Below are 19,680 nucleotides of genomic sequence, written 5' to 3'. Positions count from 1 at the left end.
TTTGGTAATACTGGTAGTAAATTGAGACTTTCTAAATTCACATTTAAATGTACTGATTAAAACCCATGATACTTTTTCCGTCTGAAATAATACCTGATTTAGCAGGGAAGAATATGTTAGTAATAATAATAGAGTAATAATAGTTTTGCTAACCATGTGTTAAAACCTAAGTTTTTGATTTCTTATCCCCAAGCTGTTAAATAAAGCATTGGATATAATTTTAAGGAAATGAGTTTCCATTTATGAAGAAAAGTACGTCTGCAATATCTCCTAGCTTAGATAATCATATAAGAAAGAACTAGAATGGAGTGGTTGGTTTCATTCTGTCTGTCTTTATTAACATCAGTCTCTTCCTGTGGTAATGCATACAAGCTGGGCAGAGATGGAGTGTTGGTGAAGTGACCTTTCGGGAGCCAGGTCCCCTGAGTTAAGTCAGACTTGTTAGTTTTTTACTTTATTTTTATTTTCTTTTTTATTTCTCTCCTCTAGTGTAGTCTTGGTAACAATGACATTCAACTCACTGGAGTTCTCACACTACGATTCCTTAATGCCTTCAAAAGTTGTTATATTACTTTTGAATAGCTATGTAGATGTCAGGAAAGGTAGCTGTGACAAAATGTCATTAAGGTGACATAGTGTAAATTAATACAGTTAATGGAGGTGCTCGCCACTGACTCATTGACCCATTATGAGCTCTTGTGGAATTAACGAATGCCAGGGCATCAATCTTTTGAAAATAAGGAAGAAAAGAGATGGCAGCTTTAAAACCTTGCAGTGAATTATATTAGAAAAGTGAAAACGTCTGGGTTGGATTTGATTTCACTAGGAAGCCATAAAATGGTATGCTCTCTCAGCAAAATATATTAAACTGAAATGTCAGATTTGATGCAATAGGTATACAATTATGATAGTGTTAATAGTGGTCTTCTATCACTCTAAGACATACTTTCAAGTCCAATTTCTCAGCAGCTTGAACTTGTCATAAGCTTGTAAATTAGAAATTGTGTTTGAGGATATTTTCTTATTATTGACAGAACGTATATAACACTATTAACTGTACCGTAGGGTTTTAGTATAGCTGTTAAAATAAACCAGAAATCACATTTACGGACAGAAAATGCCTGTTATAATATTCATCTTGCCATTTCTTTGATAGTATTTGGTGTCTTTCCGCACTGTTTTTCATTTAGGAAACCTTAAACTACTTGGACTGTTTGCTTAAAGGGAAGCTAATTAACAGAAATCTATCAGTGGGAATAGAGTAAGCAGGAGAGCTCTTACATGAAGTAGACAAGTTGGTCTCTGAAGTGCCTTCTGAAGGAGCGTGCTTCCCAGTTACAAGAGGAGCATGCATGTTTTCGGAGTGGTTCTCAATAGTTTTTAAACATGCTTTTTGGTCATTTATTTGGTAGTCTTCAGAACAGCCCTGTGAGATAGCTATCGTTGCTCTCGTTTTGTAAAGGAGATCCACAGGTATTAAGTGGCCTGCCTAAGTTCACACAGTAGGTAAGAAGGAAGCCAAAACCAGCACCAAGGTCTCTTTAGTTATTGGTAGTGCCTTTTCATTGCTTGGCATGCTGCTTTAATTCTTTTGCATGACCGTATCATCACATTCAGCCCTTCGGACTAGCTCAGAATCACTGATCAATCAAGTGTTCCTTTAGTCATTTTTTGCTGTGTAATAAACCACCTCAAACCCTAGGGGCTTAAAAAATACAGCTGTTTCTTTCCCTAGGATTCTGCAATCAGAGTAAGGTTCATCAGGTACAGCTCAACTCTGATCCACCTGGGGACCACTGGAGGGGGGGCCTGTCTGTGTCTGGAGGATTCAAGGTGACCTCACTCACTTATCCTTTGCTTCAGCAAGGATGGCTGGAACTGCTGGAGCCTGGCTGGCCCTCTCTCTGAATAGTCTTTCTAAGAAAATCACACTTCTCTTCACAGTGGCTTCCTAATAAGAGGGTTAAAACAAAACAAAACAAAACAAAAACTGCAAAGCTGCTAAATGCCTAAACTTGAGAGAAACAGCATTCTGTTGGTCAAAACAAGTCACGGGACCAGCCCAAATTAAGGAAGGGGAGCAATGAACTCTGCTTCCCAGTGTGCTGAGCAGCAAAGTCACATTTCAATAGGACATGGAGGTTAGAGGGGTGTTGGTGGCCCTCTTTGGAAATAGTCTCCTAAAGCCCCTTCTCTGGTCACAATTCACGTTCCTCTTAGATGCAAAATATACTCAACTTGTTAGCCACATTACTGTATCAGGGTCAAAATCTAGTATCTCATGGTCTGTATCAGGTCCAGATACAGATACAGTGCAGAAATTTCTAATTTGGACACCTGGAACCTGGAAAGGCAAGCTAGCGGTCCCATGTACACTCGGCATAGGGTGGTGAGCCAGGTAAACCTCAACAGACCACTCCAAAGGAGGGGATGTGGAAGGTCCAGAGCAGCGTCTGGTTCTTGGTAATTACAGCCAGGCACGTGTTGCCAGTTTCCTGGACTCTGGGGTCAGGTCCTCTGAGACCTTGGCTTTGCCTTCTGGATCAGCTTTCCTCTCCATTTAAAAATAGCCCTTGTCTACAGCTGAGTGGCTTTCTCCAAGTGCTTCCTGATCATCGAAAGTTGGGGCCAAGGCATCTTTCAACCTCCTTTAAAATTTTGTGGACTTTCTATGTATCAAATTATAGTTCATTATGAGAAAAAACATGCACCCAAAAATCCTTTTGTTAGGATCCCCTCTGTTTCTGACTATGAGTTAAGATGCTGTTTACGATGCCCTTAGGATTCTCGGAATCCCTTTGTGTGGCTGAGTGGTTCTACAAACCACCACCTTAAAGTTTGCTGAGCCCTTATTAAGGGGTTTATAGCCACGCCTTTTACCCTGTGGCCACATTTGATTTGCAGCACCATGGAATCTCTCTTTCTCTAAAATAAATAAATAAATCTTTATTTTTTAAAAAAAATCTTGCCCAAGCTGGCAAGAAGTCCAGGTTTAATATCTATTTAATTCTGATGCACGTAAAATTGCTCTTCCTGGTAGAAGAAGAGATCATCCCAAAACTGCCTCCCTCTTACCTTCAACTAACCGCTCACCTGAAGGACCTCTGCTTAATCTAACACAGCTTAGAAACCATGGCCTTCAGTATTGTTTTTATTACTATTTCATACCTGAAACTCAGGAGATGATAAACACACAGCAGTAATTGATTCTTCTTCTTTTTTCTTTTTGTATCTCAAACATTTGTATTGAGCATCTCTTTTGTACTAGACACCATTGCTAGCTAGTGAGTGGTGTGAACCAGTGAGCAAAACAATGATCTCTATTGTCATGAGATTTCCAGTATAGTGTAACACAGGAGCCTAATATATATATTATATATATATATATATATATATATATATATAATATATATATAACATATTATATATATAGTATATTTCATGGATAAGAATATATTGACTATTGATTATATGAATATTGAATATGAATATATTGAATATATAATATTATATTATTATATATTATAGTTGCTATGCAGGAAATCAAAACAGAATGAAGTCATACAGAATGATAGGCTCACTTCTTCAGAAGGCAAAAGAGAAACTATAAGAGCAGAGACCCTGGATTTAAAGCAATCAGTTTTGATTTGGGGCTTTACCACCTATTTCCAGTGTAGTCATTAGCAAATTACTTAACGTTCTCTCTGCCTCAGTGTTCATGTCTAGAAAATGGGAAGAATGAGAATACCTACCTCATGAAATTTTCGTGATGACTAAGAAAATCCATATAAAGCACTTTACAACAGTGCCAAGACATAGCATAAGATACAAATAATAAAAATAATAAATTAAATAAATAAAAACATAAAATGCAAAATAACATAAAATTTTTAAAAAGATACAAATAAATTATATGTACTATTTTAAGATTGAATGACCAGAGGTAACATTTCAGCTCATTCCTTGTCTTAGAGCACAGATAGAGTAATTGTCATCTTCTTGGACTTCACAGTTAAATATCCCAGATGAAACTCACTTATTCATGAGGTTTTTCTTTTTTTAAATAAGCAAATCTCTTAAATTATATAAATATGAATATAAATGATATCCTAATGTCCTGTATTTATATGCCAGCATTAAATTTTAAAATGCTATTTGAAACAAGATCTTCTAATCTTTTAATTTTAAAGATTTAAAATAAACTGAGGCATTAAAATTAAAATTTACACCCACTCTACTGCTTTAACAACTTCTCCCTAGACTGTGTGATTTTACTGGTTCCTTCCCCTTCAGAAAAAGAAAAAGAAAAAAACAAAACAAAAACTTCCCGAGCTCAGGATTCAGCGTGCAGACAGCTTTAGTCCCACATGGTTCTGGTCTTTTGAAGTTTTTAGGGGCCTTGCAGTTAAGCTGAACTTCAGGAATTTCTTTATATTTGCCTTAAAAAATGTGTCTGTTTGTGACTATTAGAAATCTGAAAGCATTTCTTCAGCCCTTCAAACATCAGGCGTCTAACAGCTTTTTCCAGCATCTTAATCAACACCCTGATTAGTGAGCGTAGTTTGACTGCCCAGACGGACTGGAGTAGAGAGCACAGCCTTTACCAAGGGATCATCCTGAAGGCCCTAGTCACGCTACTTTTTCATGTAACTGGCCTTGATTAAAGCCTTCCAGAATGTTCCCTCCTGCTGAACTCCTTACTTTTCCTCCTACCTTTCTAGGTAATCATCAGGCATGACCTTCCTTAGCCTTCCTTTTCCTCCTTAGTGGCCACCAGCTTTTAGCCCCTTCTTATGCTAGAGAGTTTGAATTGAAAAAAAGTAGGTCTTGTTTCTTCCACTTCTGCAGTTTGGGTACAACTTTGTCAGCAACTTTAAAACCAACTTTTTCTGTATTTTAAAGTGAACTCTTTTACACTATTAAACCTTTTATACCTAACTAGGATAAGCAAGATAACATTTTTTTTAAACTGCGAAAATTGCCCCTCAAAGGGTACAAATTTTATGATGGGGTTCATCCTTTTTCTTTTATTTAATAAAGTCCTTCATTGGTTATTTTCCGATCTTGAGGCATTTTCCCAACCATCTGCATATTGCCCCAAGCGATTTCTAGTTATATTAAAATAACTTTACCTAATATCATCAATAACTTAATATTTAATGAGCACCTGCTGCATACAAATTATAACACCAAGAGCTATGAGGGTTCAACAAAATATAAGCCTCACAAAATCAGGCTTGAAAATCTGCTTTTACCCAAATCGGTGTTAATGTAAAATCCTAGGGCTTTGTTGCCTTTCTGATTCTAATTTAATGACATTTAGGAAAATAGTATTATGGTGGTAAGTAGGTTAATAATAACCATATAGTTTATGTGACCCTTTGCCATAGGGAAGAATGGAAAATAATATATTTGGAAAACATTATAAAGCACCAAGATAGTCAAAGATAAATTAAGACTCTTTGGGCTGTTTAAATAAAAAATAAACCTATATTGCTTTATCCTTGTGGCTATATCTCTCTGTGTGCCCTCCAGGAAGCTTAGACAGTCTAGTTCTAGAGATGGGACATGAACACAAATAACTGATAAAAGGCAGGAAGGGAAATCCCTGACTCCTGTTAGCCTACGACATATAAATCACACTCCACAAAGAGCGACTCTGTGAGCTTACATTCTTTCCCACCTTCTGGACCATTTGGAATGCTGTTGTCGTGCTGTGTCACATAAAGAATGGGTAATGGGCAAACAGTGATATTCTTTACCTTTCTCTACATCTTTTAGTAATTGTTCATGCTTTCCCAAACCATGAGAGTAAGATCAAAAGAAAATTATAAGTTTTCTCTTAATGCACTGAAATAATAAGTGAATAAATATTGTCTTGGTCAGCTTAGGCATCTATATTTTATCATAAATGAGGGAGCTTCTAAACAACAGAATTTATTTCCCACAGTTGTAGAGACTGGAGGTCCAAAACTAAGGTTGCCCACATGGTCAGGTTCGAGGTCTGGTGAGCATCTGCTTCCTGGTTCACAGACGTCCATTGTCTAGCTGTGTCTCACGTGGCAGAAGTGGGCTCCCTCCTGTAAGGACACTAATCTCGTTCGAGATGGCTCCACCTTCATGACCTCATCTAATTCTAATTAACTTCCAATGACTCCACCTCCTAATACCATCATAGAAGATAGAGTTTTAACATTTGAATTAATTTTTTATTTTTTATTTGTTTATCAGAGAGAGGGGGAGGGAGAGATACTGAAAGAGAGATTGCAAGCAGGGAAGACAGAGGAGGGGAAAGAAGCAGACCCCCCCCCCCCCCCCCCCGAGCAGGGGACCTGATGCAGGACTCAATCCCAGGACCCTGGGATCATGACCTCAGCTGATGGCAGAGGCTTAACCAACCCGAGCCACCCAGGCACCCTCAACATTTGAATTTTAGAGGAACAGAAACATCACATCATAACAGTTACGTACTTCTGATGGCATACAGATCAATGAGAGCTGGAATGATGCTTTACTTCTACCTTCTAGTCTGTGATCACACACGCCTTTACCAGATTGCTCCTTCAGAGCAATATACTACACACCATGGCGCTTTCCCAGCCCAGAAATCAGCTTGTTATAGTCACTGCTGATAGAATATTTCTGAAGCAGTCTTTCGCTCCTGCCTTGCCCACCCACTAAACTATATCATGATTTGTAAATAAGGGTGTTGGTTTACCTATTGGTTTTTCTTTCAGCACTTTCTCATTTTCCCCTTTTACATACATGTCACTGACAATTTACATGAGTTTGTGTTAATCTCACCATAATTCTCCTTTCCCACACTCTCTTATGGCCTCGATGTCTTACACATAGTTTGTTGTTAATGAATGAGTATCACACAGTGTGAGCCACCTAATTCCCTCTTCTTTGTACACCCCTCCTCACCTCTGTCGCAGGTTGTCCTCCCTGGTAAAGTCCCACGACATGTCCCATTACTGTCGCTTGCACTTGCCCTTCTCCCCTTCCCTCCCGGTGCCCTTACTGCTTCTCGTTCCCCTTCTCCCTGCATACACATAGACACCCAGTCTCTCCTCTCCAGTCCATCCTTTATGTTGACACTCAAAGTCTTGGTATAAAATAAATTTGTCCAGTAATCTAAAATCCAAACAGCTTAGCTTGTCATGAAGCTTCTTTCATCTCCTCTTCCGTATAACTCTCACCAGCCCATTTCCCCCATCTTGACCTTTATCCCCCTGTATATCCTATCCTCTACTCAGACTCAGTCCTTACCACTTCCTGGTAATACTCCCTGATGGTCCCCTTGCCCCTTCCCCCCGCCTTTATCTTCAGGCATAGTTGAATTCAAATATCTGGTCTCCAGTAAAATCTTTCCAGACTTGCCCCGAGTTCCCTGCCTTCTGCTCTGCGTTCCCTTGTTCTTGGTTCATACTTCTTTCAAACTATTATTATTATGTAGTATAACCATCTGTTTATGCATTTACCCTGTGGACAAGATTATAAATTCCTTGAAATAAAACCATCTCTTGTTCGTTCTTCTTTCTTCATACCTGTCACAGTGCCCTGTACTCAAACTTTATTATTTTTTTTTTATGGTTCACATTTATCATCATCAGAATGGATAATAATCAAATTCTCACAGAATATTAGAAAGATAAACACCCACTTATGTTATCACGGACAAATGTTGGTTTTAGCAGGAGAACCCATAAAGAGAAAGGTTTTGTGTATGCTTTTCTTTGAAAGTTAATAATTTGATTTATTTGAAGACATCAGTGTTTGGTGGTGTTTTTTGTTCTTTGTTTTTTGTTTTTTGTTTTTTTTTTAATTTTTCTGTGAATTTCTTGAGAAGACCCAAGCGAGAGTTGAATTTCAGGCACTGAATTATCCACATTGATCATGACACAAATAAATGATCTTATGCTTTTCACAATATAATTTAAAGTTAATTTAACCCTCATCTTGCTATTTGAGAAGATTGTTGTTGGGTTTTTTAAATTATTGTATAGAAGGTATACATAAAAACTATAGTGGTTTTTGTTTTCATTTTCTTCCAGTTGCTTTAAAAAAAAAAAAGGGACAACAAAAAGGGTCATACAAACAGCTCATTTCTATACCAGATTTATTCCAAAGAAGCATAAGCCTCATGTTAGACATTGTGCGTCAAACAGAACTTTGCCTTGAATCAAGTTGTTTATGCCATCTCTATATCCAAGTAACACAAGTTGTCTTTGCATCCAGTTTATTAAAAACCAATACCATTCAGGTGCTGTGCTACATATTTAGAAATTACTCTCACACTGTATATCATCTCTTCATTGTGTTTACTGATAGGTACAAAAGTAATTTTGGCAAATTATGAAATAAAACTATGAATCTTTTTATAAAAATCATGTATTGTAACTGCCCTTGTGATCAAAAATAAAAGTAAAAGGTATGACATTATTTCTAACCAATACTGGCAGCAACTTTTTTTTTAATTGGATATTTCCTTAATAATATTCAGAAAAGTTTGGTGAGTGGCATAGTCTTGTAGGTATAGCTTTACGTATTTGTTTAAGAATGATATTATGAACTACTGCGGGTCCTGTAACCCATTTCTCTTAACCAGTTCTGGCAAGATAAGAATGAAAGTCTTATAAACATAAATTATCAAATAAAATGTTCAAGAAAAATATTTGTTTTCTCTTTCCTTCTCCTCTCTTCCTTCTCTTCCTCTTATGTAAAGAAAATCAAATGAAGAATAGAATTAGGTAATAAAACATTGAATTTTAGTAAAGAAAGTATTTAATCCAGTTCATAGTTAACAAGTTATAATACTTTACTTCAACTCTTTTTTAAAGTGGTTTAACATGCCACATTTTTATTCCTGGCAGGAACTAATTCCAGAGTTCTATTATCTACCGGAGATGTTTGTCAACAGTAATGGATACAATCTCGGAGTCAGAGAAGATGAAGTTGTAGTAAATGATGTTGGTCTTCCTCCTTGGGCAAAAAAACCTGAAGACTTTGTACGGATCAACAGGATGGTAAGAGAGATTTTATTTAAGCTTTGAGTGGTCATCAAGAAGTAAAAACATTCTGTTGTTCTCTTTTGTTTCTATTAACAAATTGCCATTTAACATCTATAAATACAAGGTTAAAATTTTAAGAAAAAAGAAGGCAAGCATTTTACTATTGTCTTTTGACATTATTCTTTATTGTGGAGTGGATTTTCCTTTCATGAAGAGTAATAAAGGAATGGTAATTCAGTTATATTTGCTCCCTTAGGAGAAGACAGTCAGATGAGCATCTGTTGACTAAGAGAAGATATTCTAAAATGCTTGATATAAATGTCCACTTCTTATTTTTGTCTACCAGCTAAATCTGGACTCTTTTTTACTCATAAAATACTCAAAACAAAATAATTTACATTTAGAACATATTTGCATGCAGGAAATCATAAGCTGTGAAACATACCTTCAGATATCCTCGTGGGGCACCTGTGTGGCTCAGTTGGTTCAGGATCCAATTCTTGATTTCAGCCCAAGTCATGATCTCAGGGTCCTGAGATTGAGGCTCTTGTGGGACTCTGTGCTGGGTATGGAGCTTGCTTAAGATTCTCTCTCTCCCTCTCCTTCCGCCCCACAGCCCCCCACTCACGTGCACGTGCACGCACACACATACACAAACACACATGTTCGCTCTCTCTCTTAAAAAGAAAAAAATATATATATATAATATACTTGTCCTTAAGAGAACACCCGTCTAGTAAACATTCTTAAATTGAAAAATGTCATTACTTTTTAAATCTGTGTGACAGATATCTGGCAGATATCTAGGTGTTCAGGTAAAAAAATTTGTAAATAGAATGTTTGCATGTGGGTATTTTATAGATTTTGATATATTTTATCCATATTTCAGAAGATTTTAATCTCAGTGTTGTTATGGTATATGGAAATGAACCACTTTGCCAAACAACCTCCTTAGTATACTATTATTCTTAGTAAATTGAGGAATTAAGAAAGTTAGTGACTCAAAATAAATCTGTTCACTCACTCCCAATTTTTTCCAACTGTCCTATAAATATATTTTACTTTGTTTTTACACCCAATTTATTTGAATCAGAATCCAAATAAAGTCCATATTTACAATGGAGTTCACATATTCCTTAGTCCATTTTTTTGTTAAGACTTACAGAATTCACATATGTCACACAGATATAATTCACCATACAGTTCACCCATATAAAGTAAAAAATAAATAAATAAAAGGGTTTTCATTTATTCACAGAATTATACAACCATTACCACAATGCCCTTTACTAGCTTCATTGCTCTAGGTAGATTGTGGAGCATCTCTGGTCCTCACATTTCTCATCTATAAAATATGAATAGATACCTTATAAATTTTTTTAAATTGTATTTATTTACTTGATAGACAGAGATCACAAGTAGGCAGAGAGGCAGGCAGAGAGAGAGGAGGAAGCAGGCTCCCTGCCAGGCAGAAAGCTTGATGTGGGGCTTGATCCCAGGACCCTGGGATCATGACCTGAGCCAAAGGCAGAGGCTTTAACCCACTGAGCCACCCAGGTGCCCCACCTTATAAATTTTTTTAAATCATTACCATAAAATTCATTTTCTTTTGATGTACAATTTAATAACTTTTAGTTAATTTACAGTGTTGTGTGACCATCACCACAGTCTAATTTTAGAAAATTTCTGTCATTCCAGAAAGATCATATGCCTATTTGAAGTCACTCCCCATGTGCCTACCTCCAGCCCAGGCAACCACTAGTCAACTTTCTCTCTCCATAGGCTTGCCTTTTCTGGACATTTTATAGAACTAGAACTGTATGATATGTGTTCTTCTGTGTTTGACTTCTTTTACTTAGCATAGTTTCTGAGATTAATCCATGTTGTAGCACATATCCGTAGTTGGCTCTTTTTTGTAATGGTAGCCCATGGATGGATAGGCCATTGTTTTGTTTACCATTCATCAGTTGTTGAACACGTGGGTTTTCACTTTTTGGCCGTTACAAATAATGCCGCTATGAACATTCACATACCAATCTCAATGTGGACATAGGTTTTCATTGTTTGGGGGTATATACCTACAGTAGAATTATTGAGTCATGGTAAATTTATGTTTAACTTTTTTAAAAATTACCTATTTTGCAAAGTGATTGTACCATCTTACATTCCTACTAAGGGTGACTCTTTCACCTCCCCTGTATCTTCACCAACACTTGTCATTGCCTGTTTTTTTTTTATTATTATAACCATTCTAGCGGATATGAAGTAAAATATCATTATAGTTTAATTTCCTTTTTTCTAGTGACTAGTGATATTGAGTGTCTCTTCATGTGCTTTTTAGATGCCAGAACATTTTTACATATATATTAATAAAACATTAAGTAGTGATTCATTATAGATACAACCTTTGTGTTCCTCATTAGTGAAAGAAGTTCATGTGCCCCCAGAATTAATAATTTTATTAATAGTATGCCTAATTGAAAAAGAAAAGGCAGTTGTGCTTCTAAAAGCAAATCCCCAAGACAGCATCAAATACAGAACTTTGTGAATATAGGGAAAGATAATTATTATGGATAAGAAGCTATCAGGTAATTAGTATTCATATAAACTAAATAAAAAAGACCATATACACTTGACTAAATTTGCAGAAAAATCATAAGGCTTCATCTATCTAGATCCATGAATACTTTTCAGTAATAACTTATATCTGTAGTTGCCCAGAGTACCTCTATTGCATGTAAATAAAATACAAGAAATAACTTACTCCTGATACTAACCTTACCAGTTACTATCACGTGACTGATAATTACCTGACTTCTGTTTATATACCTCCTGTATCTTGTCTTTCCATAAGCGCAAGTGCTGCTGAGCAAACTTTAAGACAAAATGCAGTGCTTCTTTAAAATAAATCTCACGGGGCGCCTGGGTGGCTCAATGGGTTAAAGCCTCTGCCTTCGGCTCAGGTCATGATCCCAGAGTCCTGGGATCGAGCCCGGTATCAGGCTCTCTGCTTGGCAGGGAGCCTGCTTCCTCCTCTCTGCCTGCCTCTCTGCCTACTTGTGATCTCTGTCTGTCAAATAAATAAAATCTTTATAAAAAAAAAATAAATCTCACTATTTACTGTCACTGCAAATACGGATTTATCAAGTCAAGTGTGTTGTCAAGCCAAGTACATATAGTGTACTAGGAACTTAAAGATTGCATATGATATGATGAATTAACTGTCCTCAAAGATCTTCTCTCACATATTCAAAAGAAGTAAATTTTATAACTGACTGAAATATGAGACATAAATACTTGTGCTTTTCAGAAAATACCATAAAACATTTTCAGAAAGGCATCGTACTTATTTGTAGTTCTTTTTTTAATTGAGGTGTAATTGACATATAACATATTCTTATTTATATATTACATGTATAATTATATACATATTATATATTATGTGTTATATTTTTATTATAATAATTTCCAACTTGTTTTTGTGAAGAAATTAAAGAAGCAAGGCATGGGGGTTTTCTCTATCTTAAACCAAATTCCTGTTATCTCATCGGCATTCATGAGTCAGTGAAGACTAACTAAATCTCTACTCCATGGAATGAAAGGCTTTACACAAAATTCTGCCTACTGGAAAAAAAATCAAAGTGCCGCCATCTTGCCTCTCTGCAGCAACGGAGTGCACGGCCAGGTTAAATCGACCATATGTAGGCAGTGCCTGTAGCACAGACTGGGTGGCTTGAGAGGTATCTATTCTTCCTGTCATCTTTGCCTGGGTTTTCCTTGAAGGGTCTCTGCAGAATGGGAAGGGAAGGCTGCCTTGGTATACACAAGGCTCTGCATCTATAGCTGCCATTCTTGGTTGCGTCAGAATTCCGGCGAAGGGGCAATGGGAGGTGCTGTCCCTGAGAACAGGGCTAGGGAGCCACGCTCTCAGAGGCCGTCTTCTGAAGAGTAGCTGTGTGTCTCCGCAGCTGCCGTCCTCCCTCGGTGTCCCCTGCGCTGCTTTCCATAGCCCACGTTGTCCTTCACAGGACCTTTTGCTCCAACTTCTGGTCAGTTTTCGGGCCATTCTGATGGGAAATGATCACGCTAATGTCATGCAGAATTCATGTCAAGACCCCTGTGTCAACACTAGGAAACTTAATCAATCATGTGCCTCTCTCTCTGTTTTTTTCTACTGAAGGAATCATTATTTGATGATTATTTCTCTAATATACAAAGCCTGAGTAACAGATATAGGTGCAGAAGGGTTTAAATTTTCCACAAATTCCATGAATGCAAATTGTTTTCAAATTGTTTTATAACATTGAAAGTTTCTAACTTTGTCCCAGCTGGGTAGCTCATATAGGATTTAGTTCTTAGGAAATGGGTTTAGAGAAAATGTACTCTAGTATATGTATAATTTGGGCTGGGATTATCTTCAGTTACTTGAAGGGGTTCTTTGTAATGAGCCTAAAGTATAAAATGAAAATGTCATATATCCCAAAGAAATGACATTCACAGTGGTAAAAAACATTCATCTCTTTGTATGGATTAGTATTCTACATCCATGAGCATTCTCTCCTTCTTTCAAGCTGTCATTAAGAAATTCAAGCAAAGAAGACAAAAGTAATACTATAAAAAGGGATGATATCACTGATGATAAATCAGTTTTATTATCTTATGGCAGCAACCGAAAAGGTATTTGATGTATTTTGTGGAAACTTGCGTATGTATACAACTTAATTTCCTTCTCTTATTTTTAAAAAGGAGACAGTACTTTGGTTTTTAAGGATGTACTTTTTTTGCTTAATTGGTTTTCTGGTTATGGGAAATAGTATATATAATTAATTACAGTTGTTTATACTTTGTAAATACAGGGACAAGGACTGTGTTTTACTGAAGAACGGTGAAATCCAAAATTTGATCTCATTAGAAAAACAGGAAAAGTGATATGGACACGTTGGGTAGACATTTCAATAAATTCTAAGTGCACTGAGTTCATACATCAAAAATTGGTTTAATTTACCCACACCCGGCTAGGCTGATTACAGCCGACTCACTCATGAAACATTAATAAAGCACTGTGTTCGGTTCTAACGTGATTATAATCTGACCTCTCCACAAAGGACAGAAAGAGAAAGTATCTCTGATAACATTACCCTAATGCTGGGTTCATCAATCATAATCTGCCCTTTTTTAAAATTTGTTTTAGAAAAAGGCCTTTCACGGATGTGCTCTGATAATCTCATCCGGCCCTCAGCCCAGCAGATCCCTGGTGCTCCTGGACCAAATGTAGAACAGTCTCCATCTGCAGAGCAGAGCACAGGGCACTGAGGCAGAGAAAGCAGAACCGAATGTGGTTTTGTTTTTGCTATATCACATCCTTTATATGATTTTTATATCTTAAAGAAAAAGTCTCTTTTCGATAGGTAACAATTTGCATTTGGGGTATATCTTTATACTAAAAGAATTATATCTTTATACTAAAAGAATTATATCCTTATACTGAAAAGAATTTTCAGGAAATGAGAATTTGTGGAAGTGTTCTGCGGCAAACTCAAATTCCTGAAACAGAGCTCTTGTGCTTACGTGCCTGCTCTGCCACGGGCCAGCTGCGACCCCTTGGACGCACTATATTAAGACCCCCCCTTAATATAGTGGAGCTTCAGGGTACTCCTTATCTCTAAAACTGGGGATTTATTTATTCCACAAATCTTTTAACCAGCTCTGAGGAAGGCATTATGGAAGACACAAAAGAAGACTTGAACGTGGATTCCACTGGAAAGAAAACTCAAGTAGAGAAATTCCTTCTTTTATCCCAGTCATGAAGGGCCTGGTACACAGTTCACACTGCTCGGGGCTCTGAAAACCCAAGCATGAGCAACACAGTGAATGGCCCTCAGGAGCTCACACTCTAGTAGGAACATTGACAAGTACACATCAGTGCCAGCAAACACTGATAGGTGCTCTAATCCATTCATTCAACAGGTAATTATTGAGTGTTTCACGTGCTGTTTCATGTGTTTGGAGTAGATGGGTGAAACATACAAAGATCCCTGCCCTCATAGAGCTTACTTTTGATCAAACAAACAATAAAATAATAAATGAGTAAAATACATAGTATATTAGAAATTAATCAATACTATGGAAAAAAAGAAGTAGTGGAAGGTTAAGGGGGCCAGGAATACAAGAGTAGGTGGCCAGGATCCCCTCACTGTGGAAGTGAGATTTGCATTAAAGACTGGAAGGAGGTGAGAGAGTGGACCAAGTGACTGTCTTGGGAGAGACCATTGCAGGCAGAAGGACCATCTGGAGCAAAGGTCCTGTGGCAGGGATGTGCTTCCCAAGCAAGGCAGGGAGCTGGGGTGGAGTGAGCAGGGGGCACCTAATAGAAGACTGAACAGCAATGAGGCCAGATCACAGAAGGCCTCGAAGGCCATCGTAAACTCTTTGCATTTTTACTCTGAGTGAAATAGAGAGTCATTGCAGTGTTGCAGCAGAAGCATGGCATGATCCTACTTCATTTTGAAAGGATCCTTCTGGCTACAGTGTAGTTATGAACTGTTGAGGGCACAGGGTAGAATCAGGCATATCTGGATAGCAGATTTTATGAGAGATGATGTTGGCTTGGACCAGGGTGGTAGCAGTGAAGTTAGTAAGAAGTTAATCAATGAATATTACTCAGCCATCAAAAAAGAATGAAATCTTGCCATTTGCAACAACGTGGATGAAGCTAGAGGGTATAATGCTAATATAATGCTAAGCAACACAAGTCAGTCAGACGAATACCATGGGATTTCACTCCTGTGTGGAATTTAAGAAACAAAGCAGATGAATGTAGGGGAAGGGAAGAAAAAGTAAAATAAGTAAAATAAGAGTGGGAGACAAACCACAAAGACTCTTAACTATGGGGAAGAAACTGAGCGCTGCTGAAGGGGATGTGGGGGTGGGGGTGGGGTAACTGGGGGCATGGGCATTAAGAAGGGCACATGATGTGATAAGCACTGGCTGTTAGATGCAACTGACGAATCAGTAAGTTCCGTCCCTGAAATTAATCATTCAGTGTATGTTAACTAAATTGAATTTAAATAAAAAAAATTTTTTTAAGAAAAATAATTTTTTAAAAATAACAAAGTTCAAGCCAATAGCCTCGCTCAGCAGCTTCCTAGCTGTGACCATTTTCTCTCAGATTTCTCTAGTCTTATACAGGCAAGTGTGTAGAGTGGTGATGGATAAAGCAGTGGAGATGCATCATTATATTTAGTAATTTCTGCTAGAAATGGAATGGGGTTGTGTTTAGTGCCTATTGTCAGCTTAGAGTTTGAGCCCAGGAAAAGCCCAAGCTGCCATGTTTATCTCCCACTAGACTGATATTTTTGAGGACATGGAATCCTTATTCATCTGTATATTCTCCTAGGCTAGTTTCTGGGGTAGATAGTTAGTAATTGGGGGCTGGAGAGAGATTAGAGTATTTTCACCTTGTTTATTTGCATTTCAATGGGGCATGCTCCTAGAGATCTGAGCTTTTGTATTGGTTATCATAGTATCTCCTGCCTAAAATAACTATCTAGCACATAATAGATGCTTCATAATGAATGGATTAGGGTTGAATGAATGAATGAATGAATGGCTGTTGGCCTCCATTTGAAATCCTCTTCCCCCAGATATCTTTGTAGTTCCTTTCCTCATTGCGGTCCTTAATTGTCACAAACACAAAGAAGCCTTCTCTGACCACCTCTGCCAAATTAACAGTCCCCCCCCAATCCATCCATATATACTCCTTAACTCTCTTTCCTACCTTACTCTTTTTTCTTTAGCACTTAACCACCTTCTGACATGCTCTGTAGCTTATTAATTATCTGGGGTTGTGTTGATTGCCCCCCACTATAGTGTAGACGCTGCTGAGCAGGGATCTTGATTTATTTACTGTCATAACCCTAAAATCTAGAATAGTCTCAGGGCATAACAGATGCTCACTCAATATTCGCTGAATGAATGAATGAGCTTCTTTACCACCCCTGACATTTCTTCCTTCTTGTTACCAACGTATCTTTCCCATTGCTTAATTAATTAACCAATAATATTTATTAAATATTTATTATTTAATACTAGGTTAAGAGTTATGACAAATGGAAAAGAAGTATTAGATATGATCCCTATCTTCAAAAAGCTTATATTCTAATTGAGGATACAGTGTTGCCAGTTTGAAACAAGTGCTAATTGGTAATAACCCCATTTGTTTGTATAGCACTTTCCAATTTATATGCAAATTGATTTTCACAAGTAAATGTGTATACATTATCTTACTCCATTAAACAGGAGGGTATGGCTTTCAAGTATCATAGAAAGTCATAGAAGAATTCATAGAGTGTGAGCTGGAGAACTCAGGAAACAAACCTTGCAGTTGAGTAAGAAGGATGGGTAAGACTGAAAAAGAAGCAGGAGGATGAAATGCTTTCAAAGGGGATAAAGGAGCAACAGAGACTCAAAGGTTGTATGGGCTGCTCTGTGCTGGTAACTGTGAATTGTCTGTGCTCCTTGGAGCCAATGAGATATATTCGGAAGTCCTAAGAACTAGTGGGGGAAGGTGGGAGCAAGGTTTGAAAAGGCCTTAGGGGTCAGTAAAGTTAACCCTAATGTGTTTTGCTAGGAGGAACCTTAGGATATTTGAAATAGAGGAGGACAATGTGAGTGTGATGGCTTCAGAAGTCTGTTCCCCCAGCAGGGTGCAAGATGAGTTGGATTAGAGAGAGAGGTTGAGATGTATTGGAGTCGCCCATGTAGAGAACAATGAGAGCTAAAACCAGGGTAGGGCTAGTGGGACTGGAGAAAAATCCCCTGGGTTAAACATCCAGTAAGAAATCAAGTCCAGGGTGCCTGGGTGGCTCAGTGAGTTAAAGCCTCTTTTTTCAGCTCAGGTCATGATCTCAGGGTCCTGGGATCGAGTCCCGCATCAGGCTTTCTGCTCAGCAGGGAGCCTGCTTCCCTCTCTCTCTCAATGCCTGCCTCTCTGTCTACTTGTAATCTCTGTCAAATAAACAAATAAAATCTTAAAAAAAAAAAAAAAAAAAAAGAAGAAGAAGAAGAAGAAGAAAGAAATCAAGTCCAGAATAATTTAAGTCCCCCTACAGAAAAAGTCGTGCTATGATTTCTGGTTATCCCCTTGACTACATAATGCAACGCTCTTTAGAGAATTTTTTCAATATCAAAAGCAAATTTTTGAGGCAATAAGAGAAAAGGCTTGGAAATATTCTTGTTCTAATCTAGAAGAGGAGATGGAAATTCATTATTCCTAAATAAAAAGAATTCAGGAGAAACAAATTTTCTTTCCTCAGAGTTTATACCCCTAGCCTAGTTTCCTTTTTCATAAGTTCGGAGATGCTTTATCCTAAACCTATCTCCAGAATACCCATGAGACAACATGGAAATTAGAATTAGGTAACTATTATCCATCTAAGAGGTATCCTCTCTGGTTTAAATCTCACTCTTTATTTCCTTCCTCCCAGATCCCCAGGGTAGAATTATGGATTGGGAATTGGTTTATCTAGGCTTAAAACAATTGCTTCTGCTTTTAGATATGCAAGTAGAGGGAAAAGAAAGCTATTAAGACCATTATAACCCTAATAGCTTAGTAATCAAGTATTTCTTTATATTTTTCCATTGTAAGTATTTGCAATAAAATCTTGTTTCAGAGTCCAAAATGGGTTTGTACGAGAAAATATACTTCTGTAAAGAACAAATAAGCAGATAGCATGTATTTAGTAACAGACTGATACTGGTTAGAATATAGTTAAGCCTCAGTGTCAGCCTTTAGCTTGAGATAGGTCTTTATGCTTTTGTCACGGGCTATCTAAAATTCACTTCTCAGGTATGCATTTGATTTAGAACCAGGGTTGACTTTTCTTTTCTTTTCTCTGGAAAAGAGATTTTCCAGATTTTCTTTTCTCTCCCCATAGTGACTAGCAAGACATTATCTGTTGAATCTGCTATCTTATTGTTTCTTTGTCATTTAATTTTTATAATCCCCCCAAAAAAGCTGGGGCAAAATTATTTAAATAATTAATCGTTCAATGATTCACTCTGCTGCCTGTCTAACATATATACTGGGGTAGGATAAATAACTATAGACTTAGAGATTTTTTAAATTGAATTAAAGAGTGTTGTAAACAAGAATGAACTAATAATTTTTTAAACTGAGATGAAATAAATACTGAGAAAAATATAGAGAATGTTGAAATTGGCACCAAAAGAAATAGAGAATTAAAAGCCTTAAAGAAATGTAAATGGTAAAATCTTCCCATCTCCAAATTATCGAAGGCCATATTATTTTACACGTAAATTCTCCCAAACTTTTAAGAGATAATAAAGTCATTTCTTAGAAAGTAGTTGCAGGAAACATGGCAAGCCATCCATGAGGCTAGTGTGATCTTGATTCCAAAAGTAGTTAAATATTATCTAACCCCCAAATTTTATATATATATATACACACACATATATGTGTACAATTATACATAAATATACACATATATGTATATATATAATATTTGTGAGTGTGTACATATATAATGTAATGTGTAAATGTGTGTGTGTATATAGATATAGCATGTATGAGATTTGTGTGTATATATGTGTATTACAAAAAGACTAATTGTTAAGATTAGGAAAAAGACAAAGATGCTTCATATCA

The 19,680-nt window shown here is 37.0% G+C and overlaps 1 protein-coding gene across 12 annotated transcripts in view; it reads left to right on the top strand.

Moving 5' to 3' along the window:
* NBEA (neurobeachin) overlaps window positions 1-19,680 on the top strand; it is a 685,682-nt gene that overhangs the window by 620,805 nt on the left and 45,197 nt on the right. For all 12 annotated transcript variants that reach the window (XM_059144025.1, XM_059144024.1, XM_059144021.1 and 9 more), the window contains one exon: window positions 8,877-9,029. In XM_059144025.1, the coding sequence (XP_059000008.1) occupies window positions 8,877-9,029 (153 nt within the window). The remainder of the gene's footprint in view (window positions 1-8,876; window positions 9,030-19,680) is intronic.

The sequence above is a fragment of the Mustela lutreola genome, chromosome 13 (assembly GCF_030435805.1).
Source record: "Mustela lutreola isolate mMusLut2 chromosome 13, mMusLut2.pri, whole genome shotgun sequence".
In the NCBI taxonomy this organism is placed as follows: Eukaryota; Metazoa; Chordata; class Mammalia; order Carnivora; family Mustelidae; genus Mustela; species Mustela lutreola.
Note: the sequence above shows the minus strand (reverse complement) of the source record. Positions and strands in the feature narration are given on the sequence as shown.